The sequence below is a fragment of the Poecilia reticulata genome, linkage group LG12 (assembly GCF_000633615.1).
Source record: "Poecilia reticulata strain Guanapo linkage group LG12, Guppy_female_1.0+MT, whole genome shotgun sequence".
Lineage (NCBI taxonomy): Eukaryota > Metazoa > Chordata > Actinopteri > Cyprinodontiformes > Poeciliidae > Poecilia > Poecilia reticulata.
Genome location: NC_024342.1, coordinates 10,437,172 through 10,453,771, shown reverse-complemented (window position 1 = coordinate 10,453,771; position 16,600 = coordinate 10,437,172). Strand labels below are relative to the sequence as shown.

The following is a 16,600-nucleotide window of genomic DNA, read 5'->3' as shown; positions in this document are numbered from 1 at the left end:
ATTCAGTTTATTTTCTATGACAACATAATGCTTTGGATGTTAGTCACATTTTTTTACCATAAATTTTATGCTTTTTTTAAAATGATTTTTTACAGTCTAAGGCCACCAAAAAGGATCTCCTAGGGGAACTGAAAAGGGATGGTGGTCTCCCTATTCAAAAAGAGGGTCTGCAGACTGTGTTCCAACTACAGGGAGATCCCACTCTTCAAAGTCTGTTCAGAGATTGTGAACAGGGGGTCCGGTGGATAGTCAAACCCCCCGTTCAGGAGGAGCAGTGTGGTTCGTGTCCTTGTGGAAGACTGAATCAGCTCAGCAGGCGTATCAGTGAAGCGAGTACTGTACCGGTTTGTAGTGGTCAAGACAGCTGAGTCAAAAGCAGAATCTCTAGGTTTACTGGTCAATCTACTTTCCTACTCTAATCCATGGTCATGAACTTTAGGACCTGACCGAAAGATTACAGATGCAATTGGCTGAAATGAGTTTTCTCCTCAGGGTTGTCAAGCGTCTCTGGACAAGGTAATGAGGAGAGTTGTGATTCGTCACACTCTCCTGTGACGAATCACAACTCAAAACATATTTGTTCAAAATGTTTTTTCTACCTGATGCCTTCTGCTTTTTCTATCTTAGTGATTTTATTATTGTATCTTTTAATAAATTGTATTTTGTAAGGTGCTTATAAAAAATTAACTTTTAAAATTGTATGATTTAAGGTAGAGCTACAAGGCAAAGTACTAGCCTATTTTAAGATGATTAGTTTTTATTAAAAAGTAGTTATTTTGGACCAGCTATTTCAAAATAGCTGTTAAAATAGCTATTAGTTATTTTTGAAACATGGTACATGGTTTCCTAAACATTCTTAAGATATTGTCTGCTGCTGGATTTCTAACCGTTTACTCAACATACCTCCCTATATAAAGTTAAATCTCTTTCTGTGCAACAAAAGTCAACAAAAACTAATATATTTAAGCCTTACCCCCAAAGCAGTATTGGTTTTATTGGCCTTTATTTGATAATGAATTGACAGTAGAAAAGACATACGGCAAAGGTCGCCAGGCCGGGAACCGAACCTGCGACAGACTAGAGCCTCCATGTGTGGGTTACGCTTAACCCCTGCGCCACCGCAGCACCTGGACAACCCTGTGAAATGGAATTCACCATTGATTTAAGAGTGAAGACAACTGATCGGGTCCTGGAAATGTGACGTCATTGCGTGGGGTTTCCTTCGTGTGTAGTGAACGTTACGTCGTAATGGCTGAGGCCGGTTGTTTTAGGAAGTCCATGGGTCGCTAACCTGGCTTTGCTCCCTGTAATGCGGTTTAGTGGATGTCTTCTCGGTATTAAGCGGGCAGTGAGAGCCGCCCTCCAACAGCCCCACCGTCTTCAGTCACCCAGAGCCTCTGACTGTGCGACCGACCGGGAACTGCTGCTAGCTTGAAGCAGCGTTAGCTCATGCTGCTGTTTCCACAGCAGATCTCGAGGACCAAAGGAGCTCTACAAATCTGAAAATCGCATTTTGACAACTTTTTGGAGAGGATTGTATATAACACAAAATAAGGTACGCTAATCGATTTGTTTTTTCTAGGCATAAATGAATGAAAAAGTCAGCTAATACTCCATACCAATGCGCCAAAAACCGCGAGAAGTGAAGAGCAAATGAAAACAAGATGGGAGAAGGTGAAGTTTTGTTAGCTGCTTTTGGTTAAATAATCAAAGCGATCTTAACGCCATACTCTGGTTTACTTTTGTGGCAGATGTTTTCTTAACTATTCACAATGGTTGGTAAAATGTGATGTTTAGCTGCTTTGGAGAAATTGATCTTTTTATTGTGCCCGTATTAGTACAACATTGTGAAATTTTGTTAGCTTCCACGCTAGCCTCGTGCTTTGTAGCGTTAGCTGACACTTGTACACGAACCCCCAACATTAGCAGTTATTTCTTTATCCATCATGAACTAGAATAAAACGAGGCAAGTATTTTGTTACGCAGGATTGGATTAGACGGTATTGGATATTAAGATAAACCGAACTTTTTATTGTTTAAATGTATCAATTCCAAAGCACAAATCTAGTAGTTCATATAGTTTAGCAAGAGCACAATTCTTTAACAGCCAACATAGATAATGAATCAATTCGTCCTGTATATATAAGAAAATGAGTGTTGTCCTTAAATCATATTTTTAACTAGTCGCTGGCGCGGAAGAGACGTATCGCCCCGCCAATAGCTGCGTTCACTTGCGTCAGTAGTCAGATGTAGCTTGTTGGCTAATGCTACAAGGTTAACTGCAGCCATGCATTGCAATATCTTTGATATATAAACTGTGACTTATTATGTGATTAACATTAGGTACTTAAATTATTTCGTATATAGAAGGCGTGTTTCTTGATGTTTTATGACCGTGGAATACGCCTCTTTATAGGCCTTCAGGCCGCAGAAGTGCGCTTGTTTCGGTCTCATTTTAACAGCAGAAGCTGAACAGGAAGCGTCGCTGGTTGCCGCTAGCTACGGTTGGGCTTAAGCACTATAGTTAAGGAGGACGAACATTCAAGGAAGGTGAGGAATAAGATGGCAGAGACGCAGCGTTCAGTTGCTGCGTCTCACATTCCCAGAATTATCTATTGGTAGAAGTAAGTGAGAAGGTTGCAGTTCAATTCATTTTATTCATATAGCACTGATTGACAAGTATTATCTGAAGCCACTTTCCAAAAACGGATCCAATGTATGAATAGAAATAGGTATTTAGTTTAGCCTAGACATAGACTATTTCAAAGTCAGTTGCATGCATAACACAATTAAATTTGGACTGAGATCAGCTTATACTTCCAATTGGTAAAATGTAAGTAAGTCCAATATGCTGAATCATGTCATTATGCTTGCAGCAATCCTCCTGTGTGAAGACAATTTATTAATCAACTTTGCTCTCTTATATTGAGTTTGCAGTGAAATAATGCTGGAATGAAAAATGTTCTTTTAATAGGAAGAACCCTTAAACGGAACTTGTCTCAGTGTGATTGACCTTTGGAGAGATTCTTTTTATGATTTCCAGAGTAGAATAAAGTTTTCAATTTGTTTTCACAAATCACTGTTTATTGCAGAAATCCAGTCTAATTATTCTAGACATAAAACTAAAGGTGTATAGTTGGTCCAAAGATCTTCAAAGCATTGAAATTTTCCTTTCTGAAAGTTTTGAATCAGATGTTGGCAAACAGAATGAAATGGTGTTAAAACCAGTCACTCATTGTTCCATGAACATTAATGTACCAAAAGATTCACTGAATCTGGCATTTTAGATGTTTAGAAATGCCTCTAGGGAATATAGGCTCTGTCGTGGACAGACTGCATAGGATAAGGCAATAGGATGCTGTTTTCACAATTTCCACTGCAGATATTCAAAGTGGATGTCATGCTTTTAAATCCTTCCTTTTCACATGTAAGTCATTCATTTATGGTATTTACAGTAGAACAGCAATGCTTTGGTCTGAATTCCTCGTTATAGTTCCTCGTTTTGTTGTGGTCTTTTTAAATGTGAAACAGACATTTCAAGTCCCGCTTCCCTCCAGATCGCACTTCACTCCATTTATCCATATTTGTAGTTTGATGGCAGCGACACGATTATCTACTGGTAGAGAAACCTTTTATTCCAAAGTTTATTAAAAATGTCAACAATGGAAGGCTTGTCCATCCAACCTTACATGTCTGACCCAGAGCAGGAGGATGAAGACGACCAACCTGCTGAACCACATATCCAAATAAATGCATCACAGTGGTTATTAGTTATTAGTGTATTTTACAGTCTCTCCATCCACACCAATTAGATACAATATGGAGTGTAGGTTAACTATAGTTTCCATGGATGTCAGATGCCTATTGAAATATTAATGGTTCCATAATGTGAATGGAATAGAATATGTGGGATACAGTTTAGAACAGCTATTCTGTTGAAACCGGCCAATGCCTGCAGCCAAACTCTCCTAAACCTTTAAAACATGAGGGTATTTAAATATTTTCAGGTAAGACATTTCTACATTACCAAAATAAAAAAAGGTGTTCCTTCAGAAGGTAACACTATTGTGCAAATTTTTACAAATGCTTATACTCACCTCCCATATAAAACCGTTTCCAAACTATATAAGGGGTTGCAGAAACATAATGGAAATAACACCTTGAATATTAAGTCAAAATGGGAAAGGGAATTGGGAGTGAAAATTACGGAGGGTGACTGGCTTTCAATGTGTGACACAACAGACATCTACCAGTTCTAAAAGATGGAAGGAATTCGGATGGAAGTGGTTAATTAGATACTTTACTACACCTCAAATTATTAGTAGATATAGAGGAGAAGAACAGCAATGTTGGAGACTATGTGGCCATCAGAACGTCAATCACTCTCATGTATTTTGGTCCTGCCCAAAGTTGGCACCTTACTGGGATGGAATCTGTTCCTGTCTGATAATTGTGGGGTATGTCATCCCCAAACACCCCAGAATTTTTCTGCTGGGGCTGTTAACTGGAGAAGTGTTTCAAAAAGAAGATGAGTATCTTTTTAAAATTCTATCAATTGAAGGCAAAAAAGCTATTACATGGTTTGGCTAAAGAAAAATGGAAATAAAAAGATATAAATTAAAAAATAATCCAGTGTGTGCTGAAAATATTGGTTTAAGCCAGTGTTTTTCAACCTTTTTTGAGCCAAGGTTCATCGTTTTAATTGAAAAATCATGAGGCACCACCAACCAAAAATATAAACAAAGATACTCTGTAGCCGCCTATATTACATATATAGTCATTCTTATCAAAATGTCTTGAATAGGAATCAAACACAAAAATGTATTTTTTTATCACATTTTACATTTCTTATTTCAAATACCCCTGAACAGTGAAACAACACTGTGGGGTTAAATTTAAAGAAATTGTAGAAAACTTCAAACTGTTTTACAAACTAATCCACAAGCATCTTATAGCCAGAATAAAGAAAATAATTCTTATTCTGAAAGAAGCAATAATATTTGGGAAACATTTCACTTCATATTCACTGTTACAATATGAAGAGTTGCATGTACAAAATGTCAATATCTGTATATTTTACCCACCTGGTGTGAAACCTGAGCATGTTTGGATGAAAACAGCTGATTTTCTGGCAGAAATTGAAGAAAGACAAAGCTCTTCCTCCACTGCTCTCAGTCTCTCTCTGGTTTTAGTTTTTATAGTAACCAGACTAGAGAAGCTAATTTCACACAGATATGTTGTGGGAAATGGACCCATGTTCTTTCCAACCCAACTACTGCTGAGCTTCTCTGTCTTTTCCATCACTGTCTTGCTAGATACGATGCTCTCACCGCTACCTGTAACATTCATGCATCACTAATTCTCTTGTTGTAATGTAAAATGCTGTGTACTTACTGCCACCTAGTGGTAAGAAAATTACATGATTTCGCTGCTAGTCACTGCTACAGCAGACACTTGAAGATGGCATTATTTGCAGATAATTCATTATCAAAAAATCTTTTAAAACCAATTACCGTATTTTTTAGACTATAGAGCGCACCATACTAGCACCTTCATTTTTTTTTTGAAAAAACAAAACAAAAAAAACAACAAAAAACTGGAAGCTGCTCTCGGTTTTCCATAAGGACCCAGCAGAGGGCTGCGTCCTAATAAATCTGCTGCATATATTAAGGACGCAGCACTCCGTCTCCAAAGCCGAACCATGGTTTCGTTCACACCGAACTTAAATGCAGCGGCTCTATTTCCCTCCTGTAGTGCCAGATCGACAACCCTCAACTTAAAAGCTGCATGATATGAGTTTGAAAACATTTCTCCATCGTGCCTGCTGCTTAAAAATACCCCTGAACAAGTTGAAAATTAGCACGTTCTTCTTTTGATTTAMAATTTTGACTTCTAATGATTCACTTCCTGCTAGAGAGCCCCCTGGTGGTTGAAAAAATATACACAGCAAAGCCAATCCGCATGGTTCAAAGCTTAGAAAAAAAGTAGCAGCTTATAGTCCAGAAAATATGGTGCTGTTGGTGAACTTGAATAATTTCCATGGCACACCTGACGATCACTCATGGCACACTAGTTGAGAAACACTGGTTGAAACTATATGATGACTAGTCAAGGCAGCTGTGCTCCTACATGCAGAATTCTCTTTCCATCAGATTTCATGATGGAAAAAATGTGGCCGCCTGTGATTCATCACTCAAAACAAATTAGCAAAACTCCAGTATAGTTCAGACTTTTTCAAAAACATCTTTTTAACTGGCATTCTCTCTTTCAGGTTTATTTCTGGGAACTTTTTTTTACCAGTGGTTCGCACGTCCCTATTGTGGAGTTCAACATGGCTGGACGCAGTGAAGATGAAAGTGTGAGCAATAGCAATGGAGAATCGAGGTAAAGTGCCTCCTCCTTACAGGATGACTGGAACATTCTGTTTTGATAGTTTGTGTCTTGCACATTTAATGCTAGTAATAATGTATAAGGTATTTTTGAAAACTTTGTCTTGGCTGTAGTTCAATTATTTTTAAATGACTGCACATGTATGTTGTTTTTCGTCATTGTCCTGATCATTTCCCTGATTCTATTGACTAAATTGACATTAGTACCCTAAAAATAATTAATTTAGTTCATCACTTCTCTTTATTTTTGCTTATGTCTTGTTTAATTTGAGTTAATTTAATGTAAATTTAGAGGATTGAAATACAGGCTATAAAAGGAGTGTTATTTTTAAGGCTTCCTGGATGTTTATAGAAAATCCTTATGCTGAACAAAAGCATTTCACTAGGAACAAATGGATGTAGTTTTATTTTGTGACATGCTGATGCACATATTAACATTTAGGTTTTAAGCTAGCTTTATTTCTATAATCTTTTTCAATAAATCTCACAAACCATAAAAAGATCTGGAATAAAATCAATTCAAAAATGAAAATGATCAGATTATTTTATGCATGTTCATTTTTGCTGGTAAACTTGTTCTACCTGCACCACAAATGTATGCTGGAAATATGAATGTTTTTCCTACAAGTATGATGAAACGCTCTGAATGAAAGTTTTAGATAGGTTTTATGAGAAATATCTTTAATATTATCAGGGGTTTAAACTGACAAAATAAATGAAAAAACTCTCAAAATAGTATATAAAAAAAAACTGGCAAGAAGTGTACACATTCCAGTGCAAAAATGTCTAAACTTCATTATTAAAAATCAAGAATGAAGCAGTGATTCTTTTAGAAACTTTCAACAGGGTCAATTAGTAAGATTGCTTGTTTTAGTTTTCTGATACTTTGCTTATCTTTCATCTGCATCATAACAACAAAAATCATCATCTTCACTACATTGAGAGGTCATCCTTTGCCATTAGTGTGTTTCACAGAGGACTACCCTTGTTTAAGCAACACATCTTCTATCTGTGGTCTTCTGTGATTGACAAGTATTAGAATTAGTTAGTTTTCATATATAAGATAGAATCTTGATTAAATATTTTAATCATACGTTTGTATTTATTGGGATGCTAACAAACACTTGTTTGTTGAATTTTGATTTAACTATAAGATTATAAAGTTGTGATTTATTTATTCAACAACTGCTAATGTTTTTGTCTTCTCACATTCAAGCAATTCTGATGATGAGTCTGGGTCAGGCTCTGCTTCGGGTTCCGGCTCCAGTTCCAGCTCCTCCAGCAGTAGCAGCCAGTCGGGGAGCAGCGACTCAGGAAGCGCCTCAGACTCTGGCAGTCAGTCTGAGTCCGACACTGAGAAATCCAATGAGAAAAAGGAATCACCAAATAAGCCAAACATTGATGGAGCTGAGGTAAACAAATTCAAGATGTCAGCAAAGCTTTGCCACTAATGTGTGGCCTGTTGGCCTAATGTGTTTGTGACTAATTTAAATCATTTTGGCAAATGGTTCTTTCGTTTGTATTATGGCTTTTTTTAGACGATTATTTTAGTAATCGAATATTCTATTGATTATGCTGACAATTAAGTAATTAAGTAAAAATGTTATAAAATAAGATCTTGGTAAATTCTACCATAACAGAAGTATTTCTATTGGATATGAACATTGGCTCAAATTTTCATGTTTTGCATCCCTACAATTACTTTTCTATAGTTTAGAAAACTAGCCAGTAACAGTAATAGCTCACTTTTTAAGTTAACCAGGACAAAAATGATACAACAATCTGAAATTATACTCAAATTAATAATTAAATAAAAACACTTCTAAAATTTTTTAGTTTATGTATTCATCTTCAGTTAATTTAATAGGTGAACTCTCACTTTGCACAGACATTTATAGCTTTTGTGTCCACGTTAATGACTGTATTTGACTCCTCCATCACACACAGAAATGCATCTGCCAGCCATGTACCGCCACAATGCACTACGCCAGAGGTTCCCAAACTGTGGGGCGCGCCCCATAGGGGGGGKGCCGTGCCATTGCAGGGGGGGGGCAGGAAGCCGTCTGAATGAAAAAACCCCAAAAAACCTGAACGCTGTATGCGCTGGGTTTTTACCTTAGAATGGCCAAGTCTCTGTCAATTTGATACAGTAGGGCTTCCACACTTCCCATATCTGTGTCCTCTGTCACTTTTATCAGTTAAAACTGTTTAATCCGTTGTTAACATGTGGTAACCTGTTTTTCCGAGCCGCCTTTAAACGCAACATGAGCGCTACGACGCTCTCGCTGGGTTTACGCCTGTGTGTCGTGAAGGAGACCTGCTGCTGCTGTGCAGAGCTACGCAGGTGTGTTAGAATCATGGCAGCAAAACGCAAAGAACGTTTCACAGTTTTTCCCCCAAACTAACAGACCGAGTTGAGTAAAGCTGTTGGATGCAGGTAAAGTTAGCTAAAAGATGACTAGCTAGTAGAGGTGTGCCGATCGATCGGCCACCGATCATAATCGGCCGATTTCCGTGAAAAAGTGTGTGATCGGTGATCACCTGCATCTCATTTCTCAGCCTGCCTGTGCAGCTGGTCTCCTCTTTCCTTCACACTGTGCAAACGCGCAGCAACAAATCCTAAGCGATGTGGAACTATAACGCACTGAGTGAATGGGGAAGTTTGCGTGTTGCGGCGGAAAATTGAAGCAGGTCAAAATGCATCAACACGACAAATGTAATATGAAATATTACATTATGAAATATACTGTTTTTACAATAACATAATTATGTCACTAGTTAGGCCATATGTACATGTAGAATAAAGAAATCCTATAAAGTCCTGAATCTGCTCCAGCAGTCAAGGTTTGTGTGGTTAGTTTGACACATTTTTCTCCTTGCACTTAGGCACATTTTTTCTGACCTGCCCCACCACTTATTTGCTCACTTTTGCCATTAGCTGAAATGACAACAAAGGTTAATGGGCTGGGCCTCGATGCCGTGATTCGACGACATCCATAACATTATTTTTGTAATTTAATTTTCACGGGCCTTTTCAACTGAAATGTTTTTATCCGTTTAGCTGTAAAACACAGTTTTGACTTTTTTGCATCCAAATTAATTTTAATGAGCTGATTTCTAAAAGTTGACTGTGTTTAATTTCTTTATTATGCAGTTTTTATTTTTAGGCAGATTGCTTTTAGTTTCTTTATTTGTATTTCTGTTTTAAGGTAAACTTTTCTTGAAAATGTTTCATCCCGCTGACTGGAAAGAAGGGACATTTTTTGCATAACTGAAAAAGTTCCTACCATTTGTATCTTCCAGCTCTGTTGGATTGATGCTTCCAGTTAGTCAGACGGCAGCTTTGACTGTTTAAAATCTGTAGACTTTTCTTTAAACTACACATTTTTAGTGTTGTTTATTTTAGAGCAAATGCCAAAAAGGTTTTTCTTGAAAATAAATTACTCAAATTTTAGTATTGCTTCATGTTTAACAAAGTATAAAAGTTAAACTTACAGAAGATTATTTTCTTTTAAATATATTTATTTTATGCTGCAGGAGTTGCAATCTTTTTTTCTGTTGCTAATCACTGAGTTGTGTCCTAAACTTTGGTTTAGATGACTAATTTCTTTTGCATTAATCACAGTTCTGGAAGTCCAACCCCAGCATTCTGGCAGTTCAAAGATCGGCTATGCTCAGGAAACAGCAGCAACAACAGAGACAAGCCTCCTCTAACAGTGGGTCAGATGAGGTCTGTATTCAGCCGCTTCTTTGTGTGTTTATGATGTTTAATGCGGGGTATTGCGTATAACATCCTTTTTTGAGTTTTACATAATATTATTATGTTACTCGTGCATGATATTCCCTCATGCTTGTTTGAGAAATACTTGAATCTCCAATGGCAACCTAAACTGGAATGGTTGCCAGTATTTGTGGCAACCATTCCTCTTTTTCTAATTTAGCCATAAAAAATATAAAGACATTAAAAAACTCAACAAAAGTTGCATAAATGAACAAGAACATTCCCATATCTCACTCAACTCCCCTTCATCAACCCTTCTTCAATTATAAATATCAGYGTTTCCCCCAGAAAGCTTGCCAAGCCCTGTGGTCAGGATGGCAGGGCAGTGGGCCACCATGTTTTTCTAATAAAAAATGTTGACAGGAAATGTAAAATTTTAGGGATACTCTGATCAGGTTTTTTGCTTCAGATTCTGATCACCCATGAGGCCGTTCACAGCCAATCACCTGGATTGGCTGTTCATTTTTCGCGTTGGGTATAAATTCTACAATTTGATCTGTCAAAATAAAAAAATGATCAAGCAATAAATTCACCTGATTTAGACATAAACCTGCAAAACATTTGCAGGCACAATACAGCAGCTATTCAGTCAATAGGACAACTAAAAAACCTGCAATCAATAAAAGAAACAAAGATTCTCAGTACTCTAAATTTTACTAGTTGTGTAAATTAAAGACAAAACGTAATTACTTTTAAGTTTTAGACTTATGCAGACATACAACCATGGATAAAATGTCACTATTATTTTCTTCAGGTTTATTTGTTTTTATGTCCTATACAATGAATAGTTCACAACTGTTTAATTAGAGAACTGATATCTAGCCATTTAACAATAATAGAATATCATGTAATATGTTTTATCTTACTCCGGTGCAACAACAGCAAAATGAGAAACAATCGAAGCAGATAAAACATAAAAAAACAAATGAAGGGCAACATGCTGTACAATATTGACAGTTATTTATAACTGAGGAATGTCTTTTCATTCTCTGCGCTACGTTGACAAAAACAACTCGTTCCTCACGGCTCCATCGAGCTGCCGCTGAATAGTGAATCCGAAGCAAAGAAAAAAGCTGGCATCTTTCTTTTTTTAAAGGTTTTATTGACTCTAGTGGCCTTTATTTGATAGTTAATTGACAGGAAAGTGGGTAATGAGAGAAGGGGGAAGACGTGCAACAAAGGTGGCCTAGGCCAGGAATCGAACCTGCGACAGCTGCGTGGAGGACTAAGACCTCCATATGTGGATTGTGCTTAACCTCTGCACCACCACAGCACACCCAAAAGTTGGCATCTTTGTTCACTGCTTGCTTGTATCTTCCATCACTTCCGTGTTGCAGCGAGTTTGAAACGTTGTGCCTTTGTTTTTCTTCTCTCTTTCTGCTCCGTTGACCACGCCCACGGCCAGTCAGTGAACAGGAGTGAAGCTTGCGTCACCCACCAAAGCAGGGCTGGCCAGGCTGGCCAGGCTGGCCATGCTGACCAGGCTGGCCATGCTTCGAAGCCGGTGGAAAAGGGGCATTATTGAATTGTTTCAATTTGTTTACTAAGGAAAACTATGTTTTTTCCAGATCAGAGTCTTACTATTTCCTCCAGCTATTATTTGACAGATGGAATTTCTGTTCTTTTTTTCTTTAAAAAAAATATCGAAACAAAGTATAGATAACAATTGTTTGTGGCATTCATTACACTGGTAGAGCTGATCAAAAACTCCAAGTACAATCAAGAGTGCGTACATTCTTAAGCTATATGGAAAATATTTGGTAAAAGGTTTAAGTATGCTTTGCCAAAATGGGGTTAATATTGTACACTAAAGGGAGTGATCTACTAAAATTACAAATAAAGTCCAGTAAATTTAGCAAAGGAATAAAAAAGCTGTGATGCCCTCTCACTTTTGTTAGGGCTCAAAGGGTCATAATGTATGTGCAGTAAGTGGGCGCGTTGTTGTCAATCTACAAAGATTGATTGTGCAATTGATTAAAAAGAGCAACAGTGGTGCAGACTGCCCTTTTTAAATGAGGATTTTGTATGAGTCACTGACTCGTCATGGAGAGCAGAGAGGCTATAAAAGAATAACAAAGTAAAAAGTCATTATGCTGGTGGTATAATTTACTTGTTGTTGTCACTGTTTTTCTGATCGCATTTTTCTGGACAGCATTTCCAAACCAGCAGATGATGGAAAAGGATAAAACACTTTCAATAAAAGCTCAATAAAACAAGAATCTAGCTATAAACATTAAAAAAACAACGTTAAAAAGTACATTGTTGAGTCTTTGCACTAATGAGATCATTCCATAAATCCCACTTCAATTTGTGATAAAGCACAACACCAAGATATTTAAAATATGTAACAGACTCCATAAGTTCATAGTCAATACACATTGTGCTTTTTCAGAAATCTATGGAATTTTTTTTTCTCTTTTGATTAGGCTTAAAGGAGATTGTTGCTTACAACAGTTAAGGAAACAATCTAAAACTGAGCCATGGTCGTCGTCTTCATCAAATAGAAGACTAACTAAGGCTGTGTCACTTGCATACTTAATTATTTGTTTATTTCACTGCCAGATAAGGATGTGCGGTGCAGGGTTTCCCCCAGAAACTTGCTCAGCCCGGTGGCCGAGGCTGTCCACCGTGTTTTTGCATTAAAAGATGTTAAGTTGACCTAGCGACCACTCATTATCAGTTTTATGCCACAGCCCAATATGTTGTAGTATTTCTAAGAATTTACAATGACATGCAGGGTTTCCCCCAGAAAACTATCTAAGCCCGGTGGTCAGGGCACCGAGGCGCTCCACCGTGTTTTTGTATTAAAAGATGTTAAGTAGAGTAGTTATATGTTATGGGAAAACATCATCAGTAAACTGCTATATAAACCCACAACTAATCTTAAAAACTAATCAAAAAATACAATTAAAATGAATATCAATTATTTCCAGTTCTGTTAAATCCAAATTAAGTCAGCGGCTCCATTGGGCCCCCAGAGCTTCAGGGACCATAAATGCTAATAATTTAACATAGACCACAGATATATAACATTTGTTTATTGAGATTATCATTGCTGCTAAATTTGACATAATGGTTTCAGCATATATAAATTAAAATACTTTTAATTAACATTTAGAGATAAGATTTTAAGGAGATGGCAAGTTTACTTTGTAGAAGTTCAAAGAACAATATTCATAGTCAGATTGGTTTGTTACCACAGCTACAATCTGATTCTGAGTTTAATCTTTGAGTTTCAGCTCCGTTTGTTCACAAATACAAATTAGTAAACTGCAGTTATAATTTATTGCTTTTTAGGTTTGTCAGTTAAACTACTCCCCCTGTCCTAGATTTCACTAAATCTAACACAGAAGCTGTTAGAGGTGCTGATGTTTTTAGCAACAAAAGGGGCCCCTAATTCATATTCTGCTCCAGGCCTCATACAGCCTTGGACCGGCCCTGCATGATGTGGTAATCCGCTGCAGTGATGGGAGATTTAGTTCAATGCTGTTGATGTAACTTTAGTAGCTCTTTCATTTCGTGTCTGTTGAGTTTTTAACACAGAAACTATTTTGGTTGGTCGAGTTTCTGGACGACTTTTTCAGGTGGCCGCACGCATCAACTCTGTCTGACTAAGTGGGCAAAACATTTGATACAGTTTGATGCTTAGCGTAACCGGAAAAATAATACTAGTAATAATAATAAAATAATATAAAATCAGCGTGATGCGTGACTGCGAGGAGAGCGTGAAAGCTCCTCACCGGGTAAAACCTGCACGGTGAGTGATTAGCGCTGGGTCGTTAGCCACTAACGCACCGGCTAACCGGGAACACAGACCTAAACTTTACAGGGAAGACAGTCAAACGTTGGGCAGCGTGTTGAGATGGAAACGCCGCATAATGTTTTGTTCACAAATATACATCATTCTCACCGCTCCTCAAAGCACCTCTGAATACAAGTTATTCCTGCGGTTCACGTAGAGCTGCGCAACCAGAGCTAACGCGGTGGGTTTAAACTCTTACCTTAATAACTCCTCATAACTAATCATAATTTCTCACAGGGGGTTGATGTAAATATCCATAGCGGTCAGCCTGTGTCCAGTTCGAGTGAAAGGAGGAGCGAGATCCGCGCTGAGATTAACAACGTGCAGAGGCCCAGTGGTGTGATTGGTCCGGCTTTAAATTCATCAACTATAAATACATCTTCTATAAACATATCTTTTAGGAATAAATCTGCTCTGATAGTGAAACGCTCGGAGCAACAGAAACACTTGCAATCTGGCTTAAAAAAAGGCGATTTTTTTCCCCCCCTTTATTTTATTTAACTTAAAAAAAAAAAGGCTTAGCCTGGCGGTGGCGCTAGTAAAGCATGGCGAGCCGCCAGGCCTATAATACACTGGGGGAAACCCTGACATGCAGCCGAAGTTTCCCATGGCCTATGGAAGTAGCACAAATTCTGTTAGTTGTGTTCCTACATATTAATAGCAGAATGACCTGGAATCTTAGTTGCTCAATAGCCTAATATTGATCTCATCTGACCAAAGCACAGTTTTGGCTAAAGTTGCAGGAGGGCGTGGTACCTTTCAAACGTTTACATTTGTGTTTTGTTTTTCAGGACTCTTCAAGTAGTGACGAATCTGACACCTCAAGTGGATCCAGAAAGCGAGGGAATTCAGACTCCTCTGACTCTGGATCAGGCTCAGTCTCTGGGAGTGATACTGGGTCAGATTCATCGACAGAGGATAACAGTAATGAAACTGCATCAGACTATGAGCCCAGTCTCAAATTTAAAAGCAGAAAACTTCCAACCAAGTAAGTGTATTGTTGACTGAATAGTTGCTGCCAACCAAAAAGAGGTTTACAAGTTCAGGCCACTTCAAGAACTGGCACTTTAGGTTAATTTTTATCAAAACATTCTTACAAGGACAAACATGGCTTTGTTTAAGCATCTACCAAAAAATTGGAACCTCCCCTTCAACAGAAACAAATTGCCAGCAGAACCTGGCTCAGAGAGAGTGCTCATCTGCCTAGGGATGCACCAACACACCCTTTTCACATAGTGTAAAGCCCTTTGAATTGCCTTGCTGCTGAAAATGTGCTATATAAATAAAATTACCTTACCTCACTTATGATACAATACACATATCTAGGCCTGTCACAATAACAAATTTTGCTGAGCGATTAATTGTCTAAAAATTATTGCGATAAATGATAATATTGTTTCAAGACCTTTTGACACTGATTTAATGGAAATTACATAATAATGCATGCTATTTCCTGCCATGGATAGATGCACTTCATTTTCAAAAGAACGCATAACACTGGAACTGATAAACTAAACAAAACAACCAAAAACAAAAATAAAATGGATTCTCGGTCTCCGTGAACAAAATTTTATTCAACGTACTTGAATAAAAACTAAACATCAAGCCAAAGTGGAAATAAGTAGTGTGTAGTGTGATTTAGATCGTCGTGGCCGCTCCGATCTAAATCAGGGGTTTTCTCCGGCTGGGAGCTTAACGCTGAATGCGACAGGTAGCCAATCAGAAAGCGCGGATTCTCCTCCGTGCTTTCTGAGGGGAAATTACGGAGGGGAATCCCAAACAGCTTGGGTTGAATTTTGCGATTCAACCCAAAATCCAGCAGACATTGGAGATGATATGTGGAAACATTAATGTTTATTCAACATTTCGCGCAAAGAATATAGAAATGACAAGGGGAGGAGTTGGAGCCAAATTGCTACCTCAGTTGATGAACCCGGTAACTTTTCAGCTGTTCTTCGTTAACGTGACATATTTATGTCACGTTAACGAAGAACAGCTGAAAAGTTACCGGGTTAATGAAAATCATTATAACTTATTTAAGTTATAATGATTTTCATTCAGTCAGGACTTTACGCTGACACTAACCACATGCATCACAGGTAGATTCTAGTAAAGCATTGATTGATGGCTGATATTAAGATTAGTTAACTGGACGTGTAGACATTATTTTGGGCTACAAGTCCAAAATAATGGCTGTGTGGCCACAGCACGATCGAACCCGATCGAACCGTTGTACCTAGGATTTCTATTGGCTAATGCGTCTCTCAGGTTTTGAAAATAGGCCGACAACTCGTGTAGTGTGCGCTGGACATTGCACTAAGGAAATGAGGAAGGGAGGGTCAGTGCAGAGCCCCGGAGTTGAGCTTTTTTCATTCAGTGTCATCAAGAGAAAGAAAAAAGGCCGGAAGAGACGATAAAGCTGATAATTAAAATGAGGTCGATAGGTTTAATTTATCGTGCGATTAATTGATTTATCGTTTATCGCGACAGGCCTACATCTAAGGTTTAGTATCGGCCAATATCAATCCAATATAGAAAAACGGGAGTCAATTGATTTAAAACTTTTTTAAAAACAGACATTAATGTTCTGAATTATATATATATATATATATATATATATATATATAT

General features: G+C 37.8%; 1 protein-coding gene across 2 annotated transcripts in view; it reads left to right on the top strand.

Moving 5' to 3' along the window:
- The first annotated feature begins 1,211 nt into the window (after window positions 1-1,211).
- chd1 (chromodomain helicase DNA binding protein 1) overlaps window positions 1,212-16,600 on the top strand; it is a 100,622-nt gene continuing 85,233 nt past the window's right edge. The window contains exons 1-5 of one of the 2 annotated variants that reach the window (XM_008423828.2): window positions 1,212-1,555; window positions 6,272-6,384; window positions 7,606-7,801; window positions 10,015-10,119; window positions 14,764-14,960. In XM_008423828.2, the coding sequence (XP_008422050.1) occupies window positions 6,332-6,384; window positions 7,606-7,801; window positions 10,015-10,119; window positions 14,764-14,960 (551 nt within the window). In that variant the 5' untranslated portion in view covers window positions 1,212-1,555; window positions 6,272-6,331. Of the gene's footprint in view, window positions 1,556-1,755; window positions 1,776-6,271; window positions 6,385-7,605; window positions 7,802-10,014; window positions 10,120-14,763; window positions 14,961-16,600 lie in introns of those variants that run through there. The other variant, XM_008423827.2, reaches the window with a different exon arrangement.